Here is a 944-nt window from a genome sequence, read left to right on the forward strand (position 1 = left end):
AGTTAGCAACTGAGCGCTTCACTGTTTGTGGCACCAGAGCTGCTCCTACAAATCCTAGCAGGAAGGTATTTAATTCAATTTTCAAAGACTCTGGTAACAATTTATGACGACGATACGAGCGTGGCAGTCTCTTACATGTAACTTTTAAACACCAGGATCATGTTGCCGGTACTCACGTATGCCATGCCGTACTCGATCTCCGCACCCTGCACTTCTGCCTTGAACTGGGTGAAGTAGAGGTAGGACTTCCCCTGGGGTCTGCAAAGACAGGACAGGGGAGGACCCGGGTCAGGCCGGTGGGCGGGTCAGTGCTGGGGCCAGGACCTGACCCAGGCTGCTTTCGGCTCTTCTGTCCCCTGCTTCTCAAGAAGCAAACTACTGCTTCCGAGTGGGGCTGGCCCTGGGGAGGACTGACAGGGCCCCTTCAACACCACCCCTACCCCCGGTCCTGCTGGTTTGTTTCCTGACAAGTCTCCCCTCCTGGGCCGTGACCCTATGTTTACTCCCTGAGTATTGTGTTGCTGTTATTGTCATTACTGTGGTAAATTACATACACAGTTTACCACTTCACAATTCTGAAGTGCGTGTTAATTATGTTATCACATTGTACAACCATCACCACTCTCTCTAAATGTTTTCATCCCCGTGAATCGAAACCCACCACTCCGTAAGCTCCAACTCCTCATCTCCCCTCCCTGCAGCCCCCGGCAACCACTAATCCCCTTTCCGTCTCTGCATCAGCTATTCGAGACCTCTCGTATCAGTGGGAGCAGACAGTGCCTGTCCTTCAGTGTTTAACTTCTTTCATCATGTCTCACGGTTCATTCCCAAAGTACCTGTCGGAACTTCGTTTCTCAGATAAACGCTAACACCAAATGCTTTTTGCCAAGTGTCAATGACATGCCAAGAGCTGGGGCCAAGCAACAGGGTTCAGCAAAGATCTC

General features: G+C 51.0%; 1 protein-coding gene across 1 annotated transcript in view; it reads right to left on the reverse strand.

Annotated features, from left to right (window-relative positions):
• Window positions 1–944, reverse strand: part of MYDGF (myeloid derived growth factor) — a 25,713-nt gene that overhangs the window by 6,591 nt on the left and 18,178 nt on the right. Inside the window, exon 4 of the mRNA XM_007951104.1 lies at window positions 177–258. Within this exon, the coding sequence (XP_007949295.1) occupies window positions 177–258 (82 nt within the window). The remainder of the gene's footprint in view (window positions 1–176; window positions 259–944) is intronic.

Source organism: Orycteropus afer, unplaced genomic scaffold (assembly GCF_000298275.1).
Source record: "Orycteropus afer afer isolate SDZICR_OR568_19922 unplaced genomic scaffold, OryAfe1.0 scaffold00291, whole genome shotgun sequence".
NCBI lineage: Eukaryota > Metazoa > Chordata > Mammalia > Tubulidentata > Orycteropodidae > Orycteropus > Orycteropus afer.